This window comes from Cyclopterus lumpus, chromosome 1, assembly GCF_009769545.1.
Source record: "Cyclopterus lumpus isolate fCycLum1 chromosome 1, fCycLum1.pri, whole genome shotgun sequence".
NCBI lineage: Eukaryota > Metazoa > Chordata > Actinopteri > Perciformes > Cyclopteridae > Cyclopterus > Cyclopterus lumpus.
Genome location: NC_046966.1, coordinates 24,573,343 through 24,597,501, shown reverse-complemented (window position 1 = coordinate 24,597,501; position 24,159 = coordinate 24,573,343). Strand labels below are relative to the sequence as shown.

At 45.8% G+C, this 24,159-nt stretch overlaps 1 protein-coding gene across 9 annotated transcripts in view; it reads right to left on the bottom strand.

Annotated features, from left to right (window-relative positions):
• The window catches only part of LOC117729433 (carcinoembryonic antigen-related cell adhesion molecule 5-like), a 44,019-nt gene extending 20,602 nt beyond the window's left edge, over window positions 1–23,417 (bottom strand). For 2 of the 9 annotated variants that reach the window (XM_034530461.1, XM_034530478.1), the window contains exons 1-12: window positions 23,252–23,409; window positions 21,185–21,505; window positions 20,875–21,099; window positions 20,396–20,743; window positions 20,097–20,324; window positions 19,505–19,762; window positions 19,045–19,302; window positions 18,768–18,876; window positions 4,515–4,663; window positions 4,089–4,346; window positions 3,663–3,920; window positions 3,386–3,494 (exon numbers count right to left, since the gene is read on the bottom strand). In XM_034530461.1, coding sequence (XP_034386352.1) covers window positions 3,386–3,494; window positions 3,663–3,920; window positions 4,089–4,346; window positions 4,515–4,663; window positions 18,768–18,876; window positions 19,045–19,302; window positions 19,505–19,762; window positions 20,097–20,324; window positions 20,396–20,743; window positions 20,875–21,099; window positions 21,185–21,505; window positions 23,252–23,297 — 2,567 coding nt within the window. In that variant the 5' untranslated portion in view covers window positions 23,298–23,409. Of the gene's footprint in view, window positions 1–46; window positions 220–2,126; window positions 2,188–2,301; window positions 2,384–3,236; window positions 3,495–3,662; window positions 3,921–4,088; window positions 4,347–4,514; window positions 4,664–18,767; window positions 18,877–19,044; window positions 19,303–19,504; window positions 19,763–20,096; window positions 20,325–20,395; window positions 20,744–20,874; window positions 21,100–21,184; window positions 21,506–23,251 lie in introns of all 9 variants that reach the window. The other 7 variants (XM_034530535.1, XM_034530503.1, XM_034530514.1 and 4 more) reach the window with 7 other exon arrangements.
• Between the last annotated feature and the right edge of the window lie 742 nt (window positions 23,418–24,159).

Here is a 24,159-nt window from a genome sequence, read left to right as displayed (position 1 = left end):
AACAGTGGGAATCAACTGTGTGAAAAGGAAGATGCAGCAGGCTCACTGGTTGGCAGCACCGGCCCTCTGAAGGTTGACAGGCGTGTACTCCACCTCCTCCTCTTCCTCCTCTTCCTCCTCCTTCTTGCGTCTGTGGGGCCGAGCTGGCCTGACATTGGAGTACAGAAGATCTTCCTGGTGTTTAGAGAAGCTCACGCTGGCATAGCAAAGGTCTTCCTGCTGCACCAATAAACAAGAGGACGTCAGTGCTTGTTGGATAAGAGCATTTCTTTGATGGCCTGTAATACAAATGAGAAAATAATAATTCTTCAGGGTTTAATGTGCGCGGCTTGTTCACCAATTACCACACTAACAACATTTATAGATTAAGTTCTCGTGTCGTGGCATCAAACCTCAGTTTCAAAGTCAACAAGTGAACCGCTTGTTTGTTTGTTGTAATGCCTCCTGGTCACCAGCAGAGGGTGATGAAGATACTCACTGCTCATGTATCTGTGGATGGAGAGCTGTACATCGCCCAACAATGTGCCACACTTCTTAGGTTGTTGGTCTATACAGAAACTTTAAGGAGTCCCACTGCAAGAAAGTCAGTGTTTCTGGACCAGAGAACAATATGTGGACTGATGTTTAGCTGAATAGTGTCTTCTAACATTATAGTCTTACCACAACACACTATCTATCTATCTACCTACCTACCTATCTATCTATCTATCTACCTACCTACCTACCTATGTGTCTATCTATCTACCTACCTACATATCTATCTATCTACCTACCTATCTACATATCTATATATATATATATAGATATAGTATATAGTATATATATATATATATCTACCTACATACCTATCTATATATCTACCTATCTATCTACCTATTTTTATATATATATATATATATATCTACATACCTACCAATCTATCTATCTATCTATCTACCTATCTACCTATCTATCAATCTACCTATCTATCTATCTATCTATCTACCTATCTACCTACCTATTTATATATATATATATATATATATATCTACATACCTACCTATCTATCTACCTACCTATCTATCTATCTATCTACCTACCTATTTATATATATATATATATATATATATATCTACATACCTACCTATCTATCTACCTACCTATCTATCTATCTATCTATCTACCTATCTATCTATCTACCTACCTATCTATCTACCTAGCTACCTATCTATATATCTATCTATACCTACCTACCTACCTATCTATATACACCTATCTATCTATCTATCTATCTACCAATCTACCTACCTACCTATATATCTATCTATCTATCTACCTATCTATCTACCTACCAATCTATCTATCTATCTACCTATCTATCTACCTACCTACCTATCTATCTATCTATCTATCTATCAATCTATCAATGTATCTATCTATCCATGTATCCATCTACCTATCTATCTATCTATTTATTTATATATATCTACCTTTCTATATATCTATCTAAATGTTTTCATAATAAATGTAGAGCAGATGTTCAAACTGCAGCGACATCTAGTGTTTAAACTGAGAAGGGCAAAACACGTACTGTGTATTTATTAGAAATATTCTCAAGCCAAATTCTAGTTTATTCCTAAAAAATCAACCGGCGTATCATTTTAAAAACAGGAAGCGCGTTGTGACATGAACATATTGGTTCATCATTGTGGAAATGAACAGGACGAAAGTATGGACTCATCACATGTGTTATAAACACTAATACATTAAAACTCTTAAACTTTCTTTTAAGCACTTTTTATAACATTTTATTTTGTTAGGTGGGAAAAGTCATTCTATAATTTGGTTCCCCTAAATCTAATAAAAAATTGACCTCTGCTAAACAGCTCTTCTTCCTCACCTGAGCTCTTCTTCCTCACCATAACTCTTCTTCCTCACCTGAGCTCTTCATCCTCACCATAACTCTTCTTCCTCACCTGAGCTCTTCATCCTCACCATAACTCTTCTTCCTCACCTGAGCTCTTCATCCTCACCATAACTCTTCTTCCTCACCTGAGCTCTTCATCCTCACCATAACTCTTCTTTCTCACCTGAGCTCTTCTTCCTCACCTGAGCTCTTCTTCATCACCTGAGCTCTTCTTCCTCACCTGAGTGTTGTTGTCTGGTCTCTCTGCAGGCTCGCTGGTTTGGTTGGAGGACCTCTTTCTTCTGGACAGAAGAACGAATGAACAAACAAATGAATCCTTAAATAAAGTTACTCAACAACTGATCAAATATGAGATTAATTTCTGTACATAATCACAGTGAAGCTGGACTGCTCACCTAATCAATAGGAAGGCAGCGAGGATTATGAAAGCCAGGAAAACCGCAGCGGCTGATCCAACGGCTGCTGCTGTCATTGAACCTGGGAAACAAGTTGTTTGTTTCCATTACAAACTGATGATTATAAATACAATTATATTGATACAGAGGCATTCTAAATGAAGACGTGTATGAAATCAACTTTTGCCCCATAACAGAACAGCAACAAGATGTTTAATGCAGTGTAACTGAATCTTTAGAACCTCAAGATCTGCTCTTTGCAGACGATATACTTCTTTATCCATCGGTGACTTCAAGGGAAAGTGTGAAGCAGTCGGGTTGAAGGTCACATTGTAGAAATATAATAGTTGAATTAAAGACAACAGCAAAACAGACACGTCTTCAATCTGGATTTAAGTAGATTTCTGTGTCGTCTGCATAATTATGATAAGACACTTGTTTTTTCCCATAATCTGAGCCATGTAGAACAGAAGAGGCCCCAGTGTTGAACCTTGGGGAACACCAAATGTCATCCTAGTCCGCGAACGGACATTCACATTCAAAACTAAGTAGCTAACATCTTGCTAGTGCTAATTCCACATTGCTTTATTGCTAAACGGGTAACAGAAAATGAGCTCTCTTCCCATCAAATACAACAACACACAACCAAGTCTGAATCTGTGGTTCTCTGTTGCATAAACTCTGGATTGCGTCCTTGAACTTGGGAGCAATTTGCAGCCCCAATTAAACTTGATCAGTGTTACCCAGCTAACCATAACATCTGGTCCAGTAATCTCTGTTTTGGTGCAAATGTATTTATGTTGACATCTATTTATCATCTGCACTCTAAAGAATGCTGAAATATGTTGAGAAGTGTAACTAAAGGGAGCATCTGCTGTGTGTTGCTTGTCGTTCAGATAATGTGTAAGTGAATGGTCCTGATGAGAATGACTTACCTGACACAGTGATCAGATGGAAGGTGGAGTTACTACGTCCTCTGTTGTTCTGGGCTTCACAGGAATAACTCCCACTGTGTTCAGCTCTGAAGTCATTGATGATGAAGATCTGTCCTGATGCTGTTGGTGAGTCTTCATCCTCCTTGTACCAGGTGTAGTTAGCTGCTGGGTTAGCATCACTGCTACAGGTCAGAGTCACTGAACTGCCCTCCACTATCTCAGAGGGACTCACTGACACAGAGGGAAGCCTTGGACCATCTGAGGAGACGAGTTATCAGAGAATATTATAGGTTAAGATTGTTTAATACAGAAGAACATGTGGTATTTGAATAATACACTGTGAATAGCTTGAAGAAAGTAGTTATGATCAGTGAAATCTGGACACATTTAAGATGTTTATTATATTTAATAAACTGTTTCACTCACATTTCACATCAATAGAGATGAATTTAGATCTCTTCGTCCCCAGATGGTTCTCAGCTTCACATAAATACTGTCCAGAGTCAGAGGACTGGATGGAGCTGAAGACAAGCTGAGGTTCTTCTCCATGAGGACCTGTTTGGTTCTTCTTGTACCAGGTGTAGCTAGCTGCTGGGTTAGCATCACTGCTACAGGTCAGAGTCACTGAACTGCCCTCCACTATCTCAGAGGGACTCACTGACACAGAGGGAAGCTTTGGACCATCTGAGGAGACGAGTTATCAGAGAATATTATAGGTTAAGATTGTTTAATACAGAAGAACATGTGGTATTTGAATAATACACTTTGAATAGCTTGAAGAAAGTAGTTATGATCAGTGAAATCTGGACACATTTAAGATGTTTGTTATATTTAATAAACTGTTTCACTCACATTTCACATCAATAGAAATTAATTCAGATCTCTTCTTCCCCAGATGGTTCTCAGCTTCACATAAATACTGTCCAGAGTCAGAGGACTGGATGGAGCTGAAGACAAGCTGAGGTTCTTCTCCATGAGGACGTGGTTGGTTCTTCTTGTACCAGGTGTAGTTAGCTGCTGGGTTAGCATCACTGCTACAGGTCAGAGTCACTGAACTGCCCTCCACTATCTCAGAGGGACTCACTGACACAGAGGGAAGCTTTGGACCATCTGAGGAGACGAGTTATCAGAGAATATTATAGGTTAAGATTGTTTAATACAGAAGAACATGTGGTATTTGAATAATACACTTTGAATAGCTTGAAGAAAGTAGTTATGATCAGTGAAATCTGGACACATTTAAGATGTTTGTTATATTTAATAAACTGTTTCACTCACATTTCACATCAATAGAGATGAATTCAGATCTCTTCTTCCCCAGATGGTTCTCAGCTTCACATAAATACTGTCCAGAGTCAGAGGACTGGATGGAGCTGAAGACAAGCTGAGGTTCTTCTCCATGAGGACGTGGTTGGTTCTTCTTGTACCAGGTGTAGTTAGCTGCTGGGTTAGCATCACTGCTACAGGTCAGAGTCACTGAACTGCCCTCCACTATCTCAGAGGGACTCACTGACACAGAGGGAAGCCTTGGAGCATCTGAGGAGAAAAGAAAAGTATGAATATATGTGTCCAGTTTTTAAACATAAACTGTAAGAGGAACCAAAACACAGCATTATGGGTACTTTGTGAGGGTAGAAATCTAAAGCTGATGACATTTCTACCTCCTGAACTTGTAACAGTTAGTCTTAATATTTGTAGTTCCTCTAAATGTGGTGCCACCTTATGAAATAGGTTGGAGTCTTCGGTGGTGTTTGAGGGCGGCTGAGTATAAACATTTCCCTGTGATAATGTGTTTTCTTTCCATACCTGTGTGCACATCTACTCGTAGATACTATAGACCGCGGACTCGGTCACACTGCATCAAAATCCTTCCTCTCTTATTTATCCCACCCGCTCTACACAGACCCAGCGCCTCGTCACTGGGGACCTCTGGAACTGCCAGTCAGCTAACCGCAAGGCGGACTTCATCTCTGGCTTCACTATCAAGCAATCGCTGGACTTCCTGGCTCTCACTGAGACTTGGATCACACCAGACAACACATCAACCCCTGCTGCTCTCTCCTTCTCCTTCAGCCACACACCCAGACCCTCTGGTCGGTGGCACAGGTCTACTCATCTCACCCAAATGGAGTTTTGCTCTCTACCCGATTCCATTTACCCCACTGTCTTATGAGTTTCATGCAGTGACGGTTACTCATCAGGTTCATCTAACCATTGTTGTTCTCTACCGTCCACCTGGCTCCTTGGGAGACTTCTTGGAAGAACTAGACGTCCTCGTATCAAACTTCCCAGAAAACGGCCCCCCGCTCATCCTTCTGGGTGACTTTAACATCCAGACAGAGAAGTCATGTGACCTGCTACTCTTACTGTCTTCCTTTGCTCTCTCTCTCAGTCCTTCCCCTCCTACTCACAAAGCTGGACACCACCTTGACTATATTTTCACCAGAAACTGCTCTACAGCTAACCTCACTGTAACTCCACTTCATGTCTCTGACCACTTCTTCATCTCTTACTCTCTCCCACTCTTTGGAACCAACAACCCTCCCACAACGGACTCTGCACCTGTCCGTCGCAACATCCGTACCCTCTCTCCCTCTCTCCTCTCTCTCCCTCTCACCCTCTCACCCTCTCACCCTCTCACCCTCCTCTCTGGCCTCGTCTGTTCTGTCAGCCCTTCCTTCAACTGACTCCTTCACACTCATGCAGCCTAACTTTTCCACTGACACTCCTCTCTACGCTGTCTTCCTCTCTTTGTCAGGATCTGTAGTGTTGTCGTGTTTCCTGTTTTATTTTGAAGTCCTTGTCTCTCGTGTCCTCTGTTTCTTTGCACTTCCTGTCCCTGTGATTGTCTGCCCTGTCCCTGATTGTTTCCTCCTGTGTCCAATCACCTGCACCAGCCCTCTGTATTTAAGTCCTGTTCATGTCATTCCCCTTTGTCAGTTCGTCTTGTCTAGATCGTGGAAGATCTTGTGTGTGAGACTGTTTTGTATCCTGTTTTTGAATCCTGTTTTTGAATCCTGTTTTTGTATCCTGTTGAGCAATAAAGTTGCTTTTCCCACATTGACGGCGTTTGGGTCCAGTGCCTGCAGCTGCACATAACAGAACGAACCGACCTACGATGGACCCAGCCTACAACCCCTTCGAAGGAACCCGCTTGGCCTATGGGGGCCCTCGTAGCCTCCAGAAGGGGAACTACAACCCCTATAGGGTCTCGGCACCAAACCCCTTCGAAGGGACCCGCTTGGCCTATGGGGGCCCTCGTAGCCTCCAGAAGGGTAACTACAACCCCCATAGGGTCTCGGCACCAGACCCCTTCGAAGGGACCCGCTTGGCCTATGGGGGCCCTCGTAGCCTCCAGAAGGGGATCTACAACCCCCATAGGGTCTCGGCACCAGACCCCTTCAACGGGACCCGTTGGGCTTATGGGGGGGCCTCGTAGCCCCAGGGGCAGAGGTCACGCAGGCCCAGCCCCGGAGTGGGGGGCGCAAACCTCCGGACCGCGTCGTTGGAGGGTTCCGGCTGCCGCCTCTGTGCCGCAGACTACTCCGGTTCCCGCAGTCGCCTCCGTGCTGCAGCCCTCACCTGTTCCTGTTGCCGCCTCCGAGTTCCGGCCAACCCCAACTTCCTGTGACCTATCGGACTTCCGGCCGGCCCTTGCTTCCCTTGCCTTGTCCCAGGACGCTCTCCGGGACATGATGGAGTCCCTCCAAGCGTTAAACATGGTCCTGCTTCGGCCGCAGTCTACGGCGGTTCCTGCTAACGCTGCGCCGCAGTCAACGCCGGTTCCTGCCGACGCTGCGCCACAGTCAACGCCGGTTCCTGCCGACGCTGTGCCGCTGTCAACGGTGGTTCCTGCCGAGCCTGCGCCGCAGTCCACGCCGGTTCCTGCCGATGCTGTCCCGTCGGCGCCCCGGCCGATCCCAGCTCCCTGTGTCCCGTCGGCGCCCCGGTCGATCCCAGCTCCTCGTGTCCCGTCGGCGCCCCGGTCGACCCCAGCTCCTCGTGTCCCGTCGGCGCCCCGGTCGACCCCAGCTCCTCGTGTCCCGTCGGCGCCCCGGCCGATCCCAGCTCCCCGTGTCCCGTCGGCGCCCCGGCCGATCCCAGCTCCTCGTGTCCCGTCAGCGCCCCGGCCGACCCCAGCTCCTCGTGTCCCGTCGGCGCCCCGGCCGACCCCTGCTCCCCGTGTCCTGTCGGCGCCCCGGCCGACCCCGGCTCCCCTTGTCACGTCGCCGCCCCGGCAGACTCCGTTTCCTCCTGTCCCGTTGCCGCCCCGGCCGACTCAGGTTCTCTGTGTTCGGTCGTCACGCTGGCCGCTTCCGGCTTCTGTTCCCGGGGTTCCCCCGGAGCCCGTCTGTTCGCCTGGTGGCCGTCCGTCAGCCCGTCCGCCTGGTGGTCGCCCTTCTGCCCGTCCCCCGGAGCAGGTCTATGTGCCTGGTGCCCGTCCTCCTGCCCGTCCTCCGGAGCAGGTCAGTCCTCCTGGTGGTCGTCCTCCGGCCCGTCCCCCGGACTTCTTCTGCCATGCTTTTTCCTCCTGTGTCCAATCACCTGCACCAGCCCTCTGTATTTAAGTCCTGTTCATGTCATTCCCCTTTGTCGGTTCGTCGTCTAGATCGTCGAAGATCTTGTGCGTGACTGTTTTGTATCCTGTTTTTGAATCCTGTTTTTGTATCCTGTTGAGTAATAAAGTTGCTTTTCCCACGTTGACAGCGTTTGGGTCCAGTGCCTGCAGCTGCACATAACACTCTTGATTCTCTCTGTCCTCTTAAGACTCGATAGGTTTTCAAGTCCTCTTATGACTCTAAAGGTCCTCAAGTCCTCTCCGGCTCCGTGGCTGTCCAAACCGGTGCGCGCCAAGAGAGCCACTATGCGAGCAGCGGAAAGGAAATGGCGAAAATCGAAACACGGCACCGACCTGCTCGCCTATCAATCTCTTCTCTCCTCCTTCTCTGCGTCCATCTCTGCAGCCAAAAGTCTGTTCTACCAATCCAGAATCGAATCCTCTTTGTCCAACCCCAAAAAGCTCTTTATTTTTTTCCAACCTCCTTGACCCCCCTGGTCCTCCCCCCTCCCTCCACCCTTCTACCAAGCCACTTTGTTGACTACTTTACAAAAAAGATAGACGACATACGCTCTTCATTTACTAATCCATCTTCCATAACTACACCTCCATTAACTTCATCTTCTTCCCCCTCGTTTTCCTCTTTTATTCCCCTGTCTCCCAATCAAGTTCTTACCTTGGTAACCTCTGATCCCCCCAACCACCTGCCCCCTTGACCCCATCCCGTCTCACATTCTCCAGTCTATTGCTCCTGGCCAGTCTGGATTCAAGGCCGGCCACTCAACAGACTGCCCTCCTTGCTGTCTCTGAGCAGCTTCACACTGCTAGAGCAGCCTCTCTCTCCTCTGTCCTCATCCTTCTAGACCTTTCCTCTGCCTTTGACACAGTGAACCACCAGATCCTCATGTCCTCCCTCCAGGACCTGGTATCTCAGGCACCCACTCTCACTCTTCTCATCCTACCTCACCGACCGCTCTTACCGGGTAACCTGGAGAGGATCTGTGTCTGAGCCTTGTCCTCTCACTACTGGGGTCCCTCAGGGCTCAGTCCTTGGTCCTCTTCTCTTCTCTCTGTACACCAACTCTCTCTCTGTCATTCGCTCGCATGGCTTCACCTACCACAGCTACGCTGACGACACCCAACTGATCCTCTCGTTTCCCCAATCTGAAACACAGGTAGCAGCACGAATCTCTGCCTGTCTGACTGACATCTCTCAGTGGATGTCTGACTGACATCTCTCAGTGGATGTCTGACACACATCTCTCAGTGGATGTCCGCACACCACCTGAAAAATAACCCGAACAAGACTGAACTTCTCCTTCCAGGAAAAGGCTCTTCCACCCACGACCTGACTATTAACTTCAACAACTCAGTGTTGGCTCTGACTCCGACTGCCAGGAACCTCGGTGTGACACCTGTCAGTCAACTCTCTCTGACTGCCAACATTACTGCAACAACACGCTCCTGTAGGTACATGCTGTACAACATCAGGAGAATACCACCTCTTCTCACTCAGAAGGCGGCACAGGTCCTGGTCTAGGCTTTGGTCATCTCATGGCTAGACTATTGCAACTCCCTCCTTCAGGTCTACCTGCTAATGCCATTCGACCTCTACAGCTCATCCAGAATGCAGTTGCTCGACTGGTCTTCAACCTCCCGAAATTTACCCACACTACTCCGCTCCTCCGCGACCTTCACTGGTTACCGGTGGTCGCAGCATCCGCTTCAAAACATTGGTACTTGGGTACCGTGCTGCGAACAGATCGGGTCCGGTCTAGATCCAGGACATGGTCTGACCTCACACCCCACCTCGTTCACTTCGCTCGGCTTCTGCCAATCGGCTTGTAGCTCCTTCACTTCGAGCTAAACACTCAACAAAGTCACGACTGTTTGCTGTGCTGGCTCCTCATTGGTGGAACGAGCTCCCCATTGACATCAGGACAGCAGAAAGTCTCTACACCTTCCGTCGCAAACTAAAAACACATTTTTTTCGACTATACCTTGAATAGGGAAGGTAGTAGCACTTTAGTAGCACTTAAATGTCCCTTACCGATAGCACTTTGTAGTTTAGCACTTTAGTAGCACTTAAATGTCTCGTTTAACACTTTAGTAGCACTTAAATGTCTCTTACCGATAGCACTTTGTAGTTTAACGTTATTGAAGAAATTGTACTTGCTTGATTCTTGTTGTTCTGAGTTTGGTTTAATGCACTTATTATAAATCGCTTTGGATAAAAGCGTCAGCTAAATTACATGTAATGAAATGTTCTTGAACCTCCACCGGCTGACACAGTGGAGGAAACTTACACACTGAAGGAGAACGAAGATCCTCAAGTCCACTTAGACCACAAGAATATCTGTCTGGTGAACCAGAGTAGACTGAATAATAAGAAGATCTTGTCCAGATTTTCAGTTCATTCTTGTACCAGTCGTAGGTCTGATGATCAGGCAGAACACAACTGCTGTGACACGTCAGCTCCAACCAGGTAGAATCTGACCTGCTCACCTTCACCTGGAGGCCTGGACCTGAGAAGAAGGAACAGGAACGTTATTTTATTAAACTGCCAAATACAAACAAAAAAATTATATTCTAGTTTTCTAGATGTTTAACATCTGGAGATGATTGACATGTGAATTAAAAAGTTACCTGTGACAGACAAAGTGACTCCAGGTGAACCAGTATATTTCTCATCTGGTTGGTTGGTCATGAACATGAACTTGTAACAGTTAGTCTTAATATGTGTGGTTCCTCTAAATGTGGTGCCACCTTATGAAATGTTCTTGAACCTCCACCGGCTGACACAGTGGAGGAAACTTACACACTGAAGGAGAACGAAGATCCTCAAGTCCACTTAGACCACAAGAATATTTGTTTGGTGAACCAGAGGAGACAAAATAAGAAGACGAAGATCTTGTCCAGACTTTCAGTTCATTCTTGTACCAGTCGTAGGTCTGATGATCAGGCAGAACACAACTGCTGTGACACGTCAGCTCCAACAAGGTAGAATCTGACCTGCTCACCTTCACCTGGAGATCTGGTTCGAGAAGAAGGAACAGGAACGTTATTTTATTAAACTGTCAACATACAAACAAAATATTTATATTCTAGTTTTCTAGATGTTTAACATCTGGAGATGATTGACAGGTGAATTAAAAAGTTACCTGTGACAGACAAAGTGACTCCAGGTGAACCAGTATATTTCTCGTCTGGTTGGTTGGTCATGAACATGAACTTGTACTCAGCTGAGTCGCTCTCTCTCAGGTTCTTGATCCTCAGACTGCATCTCTTCTCTGAACATCTGTACTCCACACGACCTGCATACTCAGAGTCTTGTTCCAGATCCACAGGGTCACCATGTTCCTCTTCAGTGAACCACAATGTGTTGCTGATGTCACGGGGCTGTATTCTAGATGGGTGTGTGTAGGTGCAGAGCAGCTCCACTGCTGACCCTCTTACAGCACAGAGCTCAGGAGGAGTGTAAGTCACCCCCCAGCCATCCTGACTCTGTATCACTGGAACACAGAGCACACCAGGAACCAGTCAGACTCAGAGCAACGTCACAGACTCTCATGGGGAGTGAAGGAGCTTCAGTGTGTTTCTCAGAACATCCACTTCAAGTCAGTGAGAGACTCAGTTTATCTTCACGGAGATTTATTCTGTGTCTCTTTTTATATGTTTACTCCTTTGTTGGGGACTTGTCTCTGTTTTTAAAAAGGGTTATAATGTAGATAAAGTTGTATAAAGTAAAGAGTCAATGAACGCTGAGGCGTTGGTCAATGTGTGAAATGTAGAACCAGATCACTGACAGATGACGTTTGTGAAGCATTTGACTGGTAAAGGCTTTCAAAAGTCGACACAAACGCACACTTCAGATGTGAATTCAATTTCCTAAAGTTAAATGACTCTTTAGAGCCCACACGTCGAACTGTGGCCGCCACGTCATTGTATGTGGCCCGCGGCGGCTTGAAAGACACGTGATCACCTTTTCTTTAAGAACTGTAAGAACACAACCCTGTGCTTTTATTTTGAAGGTCATTTATTCTGCAGCTCTCCGTCACGCTGCGTTCACCCCAGAAGAGAAGCGAACTCTCGCGTTGCTTTACTCGCGAACTCTCGCGTTGCTTTACTCGCCGGACTGTTTGTGATCATTCGCTCTAGAAGCGCCGGAGAGGAGGCGTGGCTTATCGCCATGGAAACAGTTCATTACCGGAACTGCGTCTGGATGAGGCCGCTTCCAGACCATCAACTTATCCTCCAGAGTTCCTGATTCAACAACGGCGTGACGTCAGTGACGTCAGGCGGAGCATCTCAACGCTGATTGGCTGTGACGTCACAGCCTCACACGCTTTACATCTTTTGAGCAATCACCAAGAGATGAAACTACCTTCTGCAACCTCACCACTAGATGTCGCCACATCCTGCACACGTCCCCTTTAAGAGACGGCTGTTGCAGCCTCTGTATCATGAATAAAAACGCTGGCTGGACGACCGGAAGTTCCTCAACACGATGAATTTGATCAAACTAATAATTCAGAGAATGTTTTCTTTGTTAATGTTCATTACGTTCATCCACACAAACACAACTTTACTGTCTTTACTGTTTTATAAAGTTCATAATGTTAAAGCACAGAGACGCTGCTGGAGTTAAAAACAGCTTTGTGTTGGTCGTCCTGTAAAGACTTCAATCTAAAGAAAGAAAGTTCATGTCGCACCTCATTTCATAACATTAACTGTGTTTATTAAAACACAACTTCCTGTTGCTCGGAGCTGACTGCCTCACCTTATGAATATAGATGTACGGTACCTTGTGCAGAGAGAAGGAAGACAACAAATCCACTGGCTGCTGCTGTTGAACTCATAGCTGCTCCTCTCTGGAACATCAGCAGGTAGGTCAGAAACACTTCAGGACATAAGTACCATAAACAAGGAAACATTAAAAAGAGGATGTTGTCTTGAAGGCAGTTTGTGTCTTCTGTGGTTTTGTTGGACAGTTATCAGAATGTTTAAAACGGGCCTGGCTTCCTTCCTCTTTACTTTATTAATATTCATGAGCAGACCAATGACTGTAAGTCCTCAAGAAATGATTATTGCAGTTGTTTTTTGGATTATAAAATTCTTGGAATTATGTTGCATGAATATGAAAGATCCACTCTGTGTGTCTCTGACACAAAGTTAGTTAGAATGTATTATTTCAAGTCAAGTTTAATTAATTCCCAGTCCCCGTCTAACTGGGATGTCATTTGTGTATATATATATATATAATATTTAAAATGATTCTCCTCACCTACAAAGCCTTGATTGGTGATGCACCATCATATCTTAAGGAGCTTGTAGTACCATGTTGCCCCACTAGAGCGCTGCGCTCACTAAATGTGGGGCTAATGTAGAGTTGTAATGGTTTTATATATACTTGCACATGTACATAAGAAAGTCTATGTTTTAAATTAATTCATAAGAGAGATATGATCATTAATAAGGGATCTTATAAAGAAGATTATGAAGAAAATATAGGAGAAAGTATGATCACTGTATGAGTATTATTATTGTAACTGCTGATTATAACATGTTTTATGGTTATTATAACTATAAACTGACTCGGGTATGAATGAAATGTATTGATTATGGGAGGCGTAGTCAAAATGGAGGAACCATTTTATTTTGAAACCATCTTATTTTGAAAAGAACGGAAGTAGGTTTGTTCCACAAACCGGAAGTGGGACAAAACTAGCGAACCGTTAGGGAAGCCTCTCCTCCGTGTAGCGATTAGCGAATAGCATGCTTCATGTTGCCTAAACTAACCAATTGGGGCCAAGAGCTCAATGTTTGAACTGCGTATAAAAACCTTTGAGGCTGAGATCGTCCTCACGGGGAAGTGACGGACAGGTAACGGTGAGCAGAGAGCTGCGTTCAGGCTGTTTCTTTGCAACCACGTGACTATGTATATACTGATGATCCTTTTGTTGGATTATTAAATACTTTTTATTATACATCTCTGGATTCGGGACTTCTTCTTCCAAGCTCGGGCAGCTCGAGATTCTGTTGAACCTCAACACTACTTGTGGTTCCTAGAGTCCTAAAAAGTAGGATGGGAGCCAGAGCCTTCAGTTATCAAGCTCCTCTTTTATGGAACCAGCTTCCACTTTCAGTCCAGGAGGCAGACACAGTCACCTCATTCAAGAATAGACTTAAGACTTTCCTCTTTAATAGTGCTTATAGTTAGGGCTGAATCAGGTTTGCCCTGGTCCAGCCCCTTGATATGCTGCTATAGGCTTATAGGCTGCTGGGGGATGTTTTAGGATACACTGAGCACCTATCTCCTCTTCTCTCTCTCCTTATGGATGAATTTACATCTCTCCATTGCACCTTATTAACTCTGCTTCCTCCCCGGAGTCGTTGTGACTTCACGTCTCAGAGGGTCCATTGGACCTGGAGGTGTCTGAAGCTGGTTCTGGCTCCTGGAGCAAATAAATGCTGGAAAAGAAAACGTCACCCGAGTCGAGTTCTTCTCTGCCCTATCAGGGTTCGTACGGTCATGGAAAACCTGGAAAAGTCATGGAATTTTAAAATGGTTATTTCCAGGCCTGGAAAAGACCTTTAAAAAAAAAAAAAAAAAAGAGTTTTGGAAAAGTCATGGAAATTTGTTATATGCACATGTTCATTTACGCAGTTTGATTAAAAGAATAATCATTTATATAAATATTTATTCTTTTAATCAAACTATTGTCTCTCAAATGTTGGACAGCTCATGGAAAGGTCATGGAAAGGTCATGGACAGCTCATGAAAAGGTCATGGACAGCTCATGAAAAGTTCATGGAAAGGTCATGGACAGCTCATGGAAAGGTCATGGAAAGGTCATGGAAAGGTCATGGACAGCTCATGGAAAGGTCATGGAAAGGTCATGGAAAGGTCATGGACAGCTCATGGAAAGGTCATGGAAAGGTCATGGAAAGGTCATGGACATCCATTGGTCAACATGTGTATGATCCCTGCCTGTGTAAACCTGTTACAGATAGTATTCGTAATGGTTTACAACGTGAGGGGAAAAAGGCACACTTTGATTACTACAAACTCAAATAAAACCAACACTACGAGCAGTTATTAAATAATCAAGTATAACTTAACAAGTTTTAAGTAAGAACATATTTATTTTTGTTATCTGGGTGCCTAAAAAAACATCACATCTTAGCAAAGCAACCAATCACAACCACTCTCATTGAGCTGTAGACAGCCAGAAGACAGAGTGGACCCAACGTCTGATGACATCTCGCCAGCCTTCATGTGAACGTAAGTGTTATCGTCATCGAGCTGCATCTTCAGTGACACCACAAACCTATTGGACATGAAAGTAAATAAAAAGCTAAAACCAAATGATTCTGTCCCACACGTTGTGTTTCTATCGCGCTTGAATGGACGAACACTCTTTGGCTAGCGAAGACCCGAAGCTGTCGGCTTAAAGACCACTCGCTTTACGAGGTTTTATCTTGACCGATCATTTTCTTTCCAGTCCTACTTCTCCAGCAGCAGAACCAGACCAGCAGAACCAGACCAGCAGAACCAGACCAGCAGACCCAGACCAGCAGAACCAGACCAGCAGAACCATCGACGGTGGACTCTGGAAGACCTTCGTCAGGTGGAGACAAACATATCTGTGGATACAGAGATATTAGTATGAGACCTTATGATACTATGATGTATATGTCTTCTTTCATGACGACTACTATTGAGGCTTCACACTGACCCGTTTACATTTATATTGAACCCCTTATTTTATTTCAGTATTCCAATATGACTACTGAGCTTTACATAAAACTACATAAAGATAAACTATAAGCCAATATCTCTCTACGTTTGTCAAGTTTCACCTAGTTTATGTGACAGGTGTGGAATTTTTGGATGTTATTGGAGTTCCTCTGGTAATATCATTCCCCCCAAAAAAACGTTTTTTATTATTATTTAGAAGGTTGTGAGAAAATAACTCACCCACACTATCGTAATTTATCCCACTTCATTGTTTTGGGGTTTGCCTTTTCTTTTTTTTTGTCTTTCAGGTCTTTCAGGTCTTTCAGGTCTTTCAGGTCACCTATTTTGGCCTCGTTGTTGGGTTGAACATTAAAGAAATATAAAGTGAAGAGGAAACAGAGCGCTTCCTGAAGAGATGAGGAAACAGAGAGCTTCCTGAAGAGAAGAGGAAACAGAGCGCTTCAGGAAGAGAAGAGGAAACAGAGCGCTTCCTGAAGTGAAGAGGAAACAGAGCGCTTCCTGAAGAGATGAGGAAACAGAGCGCTTCCTGAAGAGATGAGGAAACAGAGCGCTTCCTGAAGAGATGAGGAAACAGAGCGCTTCCTGAAGAGATGAGGAAACAGAGCGCTTCCTGAAGAGAAGAGGAAACAGAGCGCTTCAGGAAGAGATGAGGAAACAGAGCGCTTCCTGAAGAGATGAGGAAACAGAGCGCTTCCTGAAGAGAAGAGGAAACAGAGCGCTTCAGGAAGAGATGAGGAAACAGAGCGCTTCAGGAAGAGATGAGGAAACAGAGAGCTTCCTGAAGAGAAGAGGAAACAGAGCGCTTCAGGAAGAGAAGAGGAAACAGAGCGCTTCCTGAAGTGAAGAGGAAACAGAGCGCTTCAGGAAGAGATGAGGAAACAGAGCGCTTCAGGAAGAGAAGAGGAAACAGAGCGCTTCCTGAAGTGAAGAGGAAACAGAGCGCTTCAGGAAGAGATGAGGAAACAGAGCGCTTCCTGAAGAGATGAGGAAACAGAGCGCTTCAGGAAGAGATGAGGAAACAGAGCGCTTCCTGAAGAGAAGAGGAAACGGAGCGCTTCAGGAAGAGAAGAGGAAACAGAGCGCTTCCTGAAGAGATGAGGAAACAGAGCGCTTCCTGAAGAGAAGAGGAAACAGAGCGCTTCCTGAAGTGAAGAGGAAACAGAGCGCTTCCTGAAGAGATGAGGAAACAGAGCGCTTCCTGAAGAGATGAGGAAACAGAGCGCTTCATGAAGAGATGAGGAAACAGAGCGCTTCCTGAAGAGAAGAGGAAACAGAGCGCTTCCTGAAGTGAAGAGGAAACAGAGCGCTTCCTGAAGAGATGAGGAAACAGAGCGCTTCCTGAAGTGAAGAGGAAACAGAGCGCTTCAGGAAGAGATGAGGAAACAGAGCGCTTCAGGAAGTGAAGAGGAAACAGAGCGCTTCCTGAAGAGATGAGGAAACAGAGCGCTTCCTGAAGTGAAGAGGAAACAGAGCGCTTCCTGAAGTGAAGAGGAAACAGAGCGCTTCAGGAAGAGATGAGGAAACAGAGCGCTTCCTGAAGCGAAGAGGAAACAGAGCGCTTCATGAAGAGATGAGGAAACAGAGCGCTTCATGAAGCGAAGAGGAAACAGAGCGCTTCATGAAGAGATGAGGAAACAGAGCGCTTCATGAAGAGATGAGGAAACAGAGCGCTTCAGGAAGTGAAGAGGAAACAGAGCGCTTCCTGAAGCGAAGAGGAAACAGAGCGCTTCAGGAAGCGAAGAGGAAACAGAGCGCTTCATGAAGAGATGAGGAAACAGAGCGCTTCATGAAGCGAAGAGGAAACAGAGCGCTTCATGAAGAGATGAGGAAACAGAGCGCTTCAGGAAGTGAAGAGGAAACAGAGCGCTTCCTGAAGCGAAGAGGAAACAGAGCGCTTCAGGAAGCGAAGAGGAAACAGAGCGCTTCAGGAAGCGAAGAGGAAACAGAGCGCTTCAGGAAGTGAAGAGGAAACAGAGCGCTTCAGGAAGAGATGAGGAAACAGAGCGCTTCAGGAAGAGATGAGGAAACAGAGCGCTTCATGAAGAGATGAGGAAACAGAGCGCTTCAGGAAGTGAAGAGGAAACAGAGCGCTTCAGGAAGAGATGAGGAAACAGAGCGCTTCAGGAAGAGATGAGGAAACAGAGCGCTTCAGGAAGAGATGAGGAAACAGAGCGCTTCAGGAAGAGATGAGGAAACAGAGTGCTTCAGGAAGAGATGAGGAAACAGAGCGCTTCAGGAAGTGAAGAGGAAACAGAGCGCTTCAGGAAGAGATGAGGAAACAGAGCGCTTCAGGAAGAGATGAGGAAACAGAGCGCTTCAGGAAGAGATGAGGAAACAGAGCGCTTCAGGAAGAGATGAGGAAACAGAGCGCTTCATGAAGTGAAGAGGAAACAGAGCGCTTCAGGAAGAGATGAGGAAACAGAGCGCTTCAGGAAGAGATGAGGAAACAGAGCGCTTCAGGAAGAGATGAGGAAACAGAGCGCTTCAGGAAGAGATGAGGAAACAGAGCGCTTCAGGAAGAGATGAGGAAACAGAGCGCTTCATGAAGTGAAGAGGAAACAGAGCGCTTCAGGAAGAGATGAGGAAACAGAGCGCTTCAGGAAGAGATGAGGAAACAGAGCGCTTCAGGAAGCGAAGAGGAAACAGAGCGCTTCCTGAAGCTTGGTTACTCATGTTTACCCAGACGTCTAAATTCCAAAATGTGCTCCGTGAGTCCGAGCGGACGTCTGTGGAGGACCTGAAGAGGTTCCCTCCCGGTGGTCCTGAGATGTCTCCCTCACCAGGAGCAGCCGGGCGTGGACCTGCAGACGGAACACAACGTTCCCGTATTAAAAGCAGCAGAACCACGAGACGCGAGACGCGTTCTTCAGCTGTTCTTCTCGCCTGTGAGATGCCGGTCGGTCGGAGCTCTCGCCCTGGACCGGTCAACGCGTCTCTTCTTGATTGGAGAGGGGAAAGAAACACAAGTATTCAATATGTTTGTCATGGATTCTGAGCGTTGTGTCATCGTAGTGACGCTCACCTCATCCACAGGTAGATGGAGAGGACGACCACCAACAGGAAGACGGCGAGAGCTTTTCCGACGCCCGATCTCGAAGCGCCTGTAAATCACAGAGAGAGACGGCAGCCGTGAAGAAAGATGTCTGTTCAGGTGGGTCACGTCATGTTAAATGACATCGTACCTGTTGGTGAGTCTTCATCCTCCTTGTACCAGGTGTAGCTAGCTGCTGGGTTAGCATCACTGCTACAGGTCAGAGTCACTGAACTGCCCTCCACTATCTCAGAGGGACTCACTGACACAGAGGGAAGCCTTGGACCATCTGAGGAGACGAGTTATCAGAGAATATTATAGGTTAAGATTGTTTAATACAGAAGAACATGTGGTATTTGAATAATACACTGTGAATAGCTTGAAGAAAGTAGTTATGATCAGTGAAATATGGACACATTTAAGATGTTTATTATATTTAATAAACTGTTTCACTCACATTTCACATCAATAGAGATGAATTCAGATCTCTTCTTCCCCAGATGGTTCTCAGCTTCACATAAATACTGTCCAGAGTCAGAGGACTGGATGGAGCTGAAGACAAGCTGAGGTTCTTCTCCATGAGGACGTGGTTGGTTCTTCTTGTACCAGGTGTAGTTAGCTGCTGGGTTAGCATCACTGCTACAGGTCAGAGTCACTGAACTGCCCTCCACTATCTCAGAGGGACTCACTGACACAGAGGGAAGCTTTGGACCATCTGGATATGGATATAGATTATTATAAGTTGATCAATAGCATCTGTATTCAGACACCCTGTCCTCATCCCACAGCACAGCTGGCAGATTTCTTCTTAAACATTTTAAGCCTAAACTCTACTTTATGTGCATTGCTCCTTTAATAAAGTACAGACATATTGAATGTGTATCTTCTCTGTTGTTTATAACCAATATTTCACTCACATTTCACATCAATAGAGATGAATTTAGATCTCTTCTTCCCCAGATGGTTCTCAGCTTCACATAAATACTGTCCAGAGTCAGAGGACTGGATGGAGCTGAAGACAAGCTGAGGTTCTTCTCCATGAGGACGTGGTTGGTTCTTCTTGTACCAGGTGTAGTTAGCTGCTGGGTTAGCATCACTGCTACAGGTCAGAGTCACTGAACTGCCCTCCACTATCTCAGAGGGACTCACTGACACAGAGGGAAGCCTTGGACCATCTGAGGACAAACATATGAAAATACTACTAATTTGTTTGTAGTTCATAACTGAAAGATGATTCCACCCCAAAACAAATATGTTTGTTTTCGTTTTTCACTTGTCATCACTGCCTGATGAGTGCTGATCCGGCAAATTGTAGAATGTGTGGCGTCCCTTCCTGCACTAAGTAACGTTTTTTTTTTTTTTCAGTGAATCTTTTCTTATTGATTTCTTAAGCAGCAACATTTACTTTGCATTGAACCATAAAACTGAAAACCAACAAGTACAATTTGCAAAAGCCGTTTTTCCCTCTTTTCGGGCCCGATTTGGGCGTTAACCCCTCGGTGAGCTCACACAGTGGCAGAGAGACGGACTCCTCGTGGCCTTTGAGCGCGCAGGAGACGGCGTCCCCGGGGTGAAAGTGCTCCGTGAGCGCGGAACTCTCCTCGCTCGTGCTTTTCACGCCGTTCTTGAACCAGACGTAGGAAAGACGACCCGCCGCTCGGCAGCCGCTCACACACCTCAGCTCCGCCTCGGCGTGGGACGGGTGCACCGTCACCCGGGTCACCTGCAGCTGGAGGGCTGGACGACATGAAGGGTCAGCGAGTCGCCGCAGACATTGAGACGTTTAGTGAGCGCGTGCTCGTCCGTACCTGTGACGGTCAGAGTCGTACCAGGTAAACCGCTCCTCCATTCAAAGCTCGGGGTGTTGAACTTGAAGAGGTACTCGGCTGAATCGCTCTCTCTCAGGCCGGTGATTCTCAGAGTGGAGCGTCCTCGCTCCGTTTCCACGACCTCGACGCGACCTTCATACCGGGGGTCTTCTCTCAGGTCCTCGGGTCGCCACCGATGACCTCCTCGCTCGGGACTGAACCAGAATGCGGATTCGGCTTCGCCGTCGTGGCTGTCGTACGTAGAAGAGATGTCCACCGACGAGCCCTCGGAGGCGCAGAGGCTCCTGTCGGCGTACGCCACTCTGTTGCAGGTCCGACCCACGGCACCTGAAACATGCAACGTGTCGATCACACGGTGCCGAGACACAGAGCAGGTGATGCAGACGTGTTTACGGGGGGTCGATACTGGATGCCCAACCGGGCCTTGCTTCCCACAACGAAGGACGACTGTGACTCACACACTGGAGCAGAAGGGAAGTCCTCGTACCCCCTGGCGGCACACGAGAGGCCGTCCGCGGGGTCAAAGTAGTCCGAGTACAAAGCAGACGTTTCCCCGGCGACCGCCTGTCCGTTCTTGTGCCAGACGTAGGAGAGGCCCTCGGGCAGGTGACACGAGCAGCGGCAGAACAGCCGAGCCCAGGAGGCGGAGTCTGATCTTATCACCTGCACCTGCAGGTCCGGATCTGTGAAGACGGGACGAGGTGTCAATAATGAACACAGGATGGTGGGCATTTGTTTAAAAAAAAACAAATAATAATACATGTTTACCTGTGACGGATAACGTGACCCCGCCGGGGACTCGCTTGTTCTTGAACCTGAACTTGTACTGGGCGGAGTCGCTCTCTCTCAGGTCTGTGATCCTCAGGGTGCAGGTGGCCTGGTCGCAGTAGTACTTCACGCGGCCCGCGTACTCCGAGTCCGCTCTCAGGTCCACGGGGCGGCCGTCCTGCGTTTCGGTGAACCACGTCACTCTCTCCAGCGGGACGGAGCGTCTCCTCGCCGGGGGGGGCTGTCTGCAGCGCAGCTCCACCGTCGACCCCTTGACGCCGCAGATATGGTCCGAGAACCAAGACCTCCGGCAGTCCGCCGCTGTGACGCACGACCACAGAGTCACGACCACAGAGTCACGACCACAGAGTCACGACCACAGAGTCACGACCACAGAGTCACAACCACAGAGTCACAAGCACAGAGTCACAACCACAGAGTCACAAGCACAGAGTCACGACCACAGAGTCACAACCACAGAGTCACAACCACAGAGTCACAAGCACAGAGTCACGACCACAGAGTCACAACCACAGAGTCACAACCACAGAGTCACAACCACAGAGTCACGACCACAGAGTCACGACCACAGAGTCACAACCACAGAGTCACGACCACAGAGTCACGACCACAGAGTCACGACCACAGAGTCACGACCACAGAGTCACAACCACAGAGTCACAAGCACAGAGTCACAAGCACAGAGTCACGACCACAGAGTCACGACCACAGAGTCACGACCACAGAGTCACAACCACAGAGTCACGACCACAGAGTCACGACCACAGAGTCACGACCACAGAGTCACAAGCACAGAGTCACAAGCACAGAGTCACGACCACAGAGTCACAACCACAGAGTCACAACCACAGAGTCACGACCACAGAGTCACGACCACAGAGTCACAACCACAGAGTCACGACCACAGAGTCACGACCACAGAGTCACGACCACAGAGTCACGACCACAGAGTCACAACCACAGAGTCACAAGCACAGAGTCACAAGCACAGAGTCACGACCACAGAGTCACGACCACAGAGTCACGACCACAGAGTCACAACCACAGAGTCACGACCACAGAGTCACGACCACAGAGTCACGACCACAGAGTCACAAGCACAGAGTCACAAGCACAGAGTCACAAGCACAGAGTCACGACCACAGAGTCACGACCACAGAGTCACGACCACAGAGTCACAAGCACAGAGTCACGACCACAGAGTCACGACCACAGAGTCACGACCACAGAGTCACAAGCACAGTGAATGTGTGTGATTTTGGGGGAAAAGAAAGAAGAAAAGAAAAGGGATAATAGATGTGTAATGTGTTGTTGTTGTTGTTGTTGATCAGAATGAATTATGAACGCCTGGTTCATTTCCTGTGTGAAAACAAAATGCAGAGAAACATAAAACATAAAAACGACAATGTTGTTGTTTTTCTTCTTTAATCTCCTTAAAACCTAGAAACGAGTCTCTAAGTCGATGTGTTTCCAATGAATGTTTGTTTATCTGCCTCTTTGTGGAGGGAACCAGTGCGACGCCCACTTCCTGGTTGCCCACGGTAACAGGCCGACGAGGCTTCACGTGCTCAATGTTGGCATTGAAGATATCATAACGCACTTTACCAATATTCAAAAGACGGGGAGTTTAAAGACAAGCGGAAAGTTACTTTTTGTTTCAAATAAAAGACGTTTAGAAATATTTTAGTCAAATTCGTCATAAACATCGTGTAGAAGTTGCTGAACTTGGATATGATTTATATCCAAATAAAAACTTAAAGGTGCCAAAGAATATCTGAGGCTTCACACAGACAATATTGTTTGCTGCTTTATTAACACTCTGAATGTTGTTATTAATGATATTAATGTCTCAGATCAGCCACAATCCACCGATTGAGATGAAACAACAGCCGGAGACAATAAGGTTACATTAAAACTGATTTCTGTGAAAGGAAGTTGGCAGGAAGTGAAGTCTGCAGGGTGTGAACGGTCACATCTGGAGAGGTGCAAACAACAGAACAATAACAACAAACGGTAGTAATGCAGCGCAAAGTAAACACACAGTACCTGCCACAGAGAGGAAGAGGACCACGAGGCCGCTCGTGAAGCCCATGGCTGCTCATCTGTCTCCTCCGTCCACGCTGCGCCGGGTGAAAACCTGTTCACCGACGTCTTCAAAGGGATGTGGTCGAGAGAGGAAGAGCGATGATGACGACGGTGGTCGGCACGACTCTTCAAACTGGTGCTGAGGAAACGAAACCTAAGCTTTTGTGGCATGTCAGCACCTGCACGTATATATATATATATAAGATATTATATATATATGTATTATATACTGTGTATATATATAAGATATTATATATATATATATATATATATGGTCCGAGAACCAAGACCTCCAGCATTAAGATATAAGATAGGATATTGTTTTCTTCAATGATTTGTTTTGTTGATGTACATAGTCTTATTTATAGATATATATATTATATATATACATAAACAGTATAAATATACTTTATATATGTATATATATATATAAACTATATATATACACAGTATAAATATACTTTATATATTTTATATATATTTATTTATATATATATAAATAAATAAATACATATATATATAGCATATTTATATTGTGTGTATATATATAATATATATCTATAATTAAGACATATTTATATTGTGTGTATATATATATATATATATATATAAATGCAGTGCAGGTGCTTACATGCCACAAAAGCTTAAGTTTCATTTCCTATATATCTACATATATACAGTATTAATATATATATCTACATATATATATATATGTAGATATATATGTATATATATGTAGATGTACTGTATATGTATATATATGTAGATATACTGTATATATATGTAGATATACTGTATGTATATATATATATATATATATACACATATCTCTACATATATATATGTAGATATACTATATATGTGTAGAT